We start from the raw sequence: 1,762 nt of genomic DNA on the forward strand, positions 1-1,762 counted from the left end.
ATATACGGGTACATTCGCCTAAGGTGTGTATGCACTTACATCGGCCCTGATTGGAACATAAGACAGGACCCAAAGGGTGCGATATGCTGTTGTTCTTGAACTGTTGTTGACGCAATGACACAGTATCGATGTCATCAGAGGGTTCTAGCGGTTCGAAGCGTTCACTCTGTCTGGTGTGGTGGTAGAGTGTATCCGGTACGTATTGCAACTCTGGTGCAGCTTGGTACGAGAGTTTGAGGCACTAAAATCCTAAAACCCTAAAACCCTTGCCCTCCTTGTCGTCTGGACCGTCGCACAGCTTACATATAGCTGCAAGTCATGGTGACACACACCCAATGTGCACAAGTCACATGCGCGCAATACCCACCCTACAGGGCCCATGTGATACAGATAGAGTACTTCTTCCTAGCTACAATTACTTTTATATCCTGCTTACAACTATAATACTTCTCTAGCTGCAGGTACCTCTATCCCCTGCACACACACACCCCTTCGGCGAGCCATACATCACGCCTCAACTTCTCCTCCCTTTCCTTTCCATTCCATTCCTTTCTTTCTCTTCCCTTTCACTCCACTCCACTCCTACCACAGACATCATGCGCATACTCCGCCAGGTCCGCAAGGAGACGCCACCGAGCCCGATCCAACAGGCCCTCAACCACCTTACACAACCCCACAACACCCTCCCTGTCTACTGCACCGTCAACAAACACCATCCTATCACCGATGATAAGTACCGAACTGTCCTCCAGGGACACTTCACCTGTGTCGTCTGGGCGCTCGTCTGTGTCGTCTGGGCGCTCGTCTGTGTCGTCTGGGCGCTCGTCTGTGTCGTCTGGGCGCTCGTCTGTGTCGTCTGGGCGCTCGTCTGTGTCGTCTTCCCCACACAGCACGGCGGCCGTCTCGTCGCCAGAGATTGACCTGCGCATCTGCTTGCCGTCGCAGCTGCGCAGTCGCGATGCGATGGCACACCAGGACTCGCAGACGCTTGCGTACTGGGGTAGGGAGTCAGGTAGGTAGCATGCAATGCTATAAATATATTTGCCAGAGGGCTTACGATCCTTATACCCATAGGTAGTGAACAAGTGGCATACTGCAGGCAGTTCTAAGGTGTGTAGTCGAAACTCGCAGACGCTTGCGTACTCGGGTCTGGAGTCAGGTAGGTAGCATGCAATGCTATAAATAGATTTGCCAGAGGGCGTACGATCCTTATACCCATAGGTAGTGAACAAGTGACACATTGCAGGTAGTTCTAAGGTGTGTAGCCGACCACCAGTGGAGGCGCCCGTTGCTTCGCTACCATTTCTCGTACGTTATGTTTACGATCCGATATACAGGGGAACTGTTTGAGAGCAGCTGGCGCCATGTGAGCGACGGTTATACGCACCCACAGTCATGCGTTTCGGCCGATACGGCCACAGCCCCACCCCCAATATGTGTACACTCGAGAGCGAGGTTTCGAATAGAAGTAGCACCCCTTCGTGATTCGATTGACGTATGTTCTGATATTGCAAGACCCAGGCGGCCTGTCACCAACTCGTCTGTGGCTTGTTTATTACATCAGATATGCAGCAGAATACACAGATCGCCTCAGCGTCACCCTCTCCAGTACCGAACTTCGGCGTCCGAAAATCTCCACACGGGGGCCCGCACCCGCACACTCGGCGGGACAAGGGCGAGAAAAAAGGACCGGTGCTTGCGAAGAAAGGTCGATACATTACTTCAGTGTATCTGAAGGACATAGTGCCTGCGAAGTATCTGT

At 52.7% G+C, this 1,762-nt stretch overlaps 1 protein-coding gene across 1 annotated transcript; it reads right to left on the reverse strand.

The window, feature by feature from the left end:
• Window positions 1-566: 566 nt before the first annotated feature.
• SARC_14755 (hypothetical protein) lies at window positions 567-995 on the reverse strand (the record flags this gene model as incomplete). The annotated part of the gene is made up of 1 exon (XM_014291113.1): window positions 567-995. A coding segment is annotated over one exon (429 nt), but the record flags the coding sequence as incomplete, so codon positions are not given.
• Window positions 996-1,762: the final 767 nt, after the last annotated feature.

This window comes from Sphaeroforma arctica (genome assembly GCF_001186125.1).
Source record: "Sphaeroforma arctica JP610 unplaced genomic scaffold supercont1.5058, whole genome shotgun sequence".
Lineage (NCBI taxonomy): Eukaryota > Ichthyosporea > Ichthyophonida > Sphaeroforma > Sphaeroforma arctica.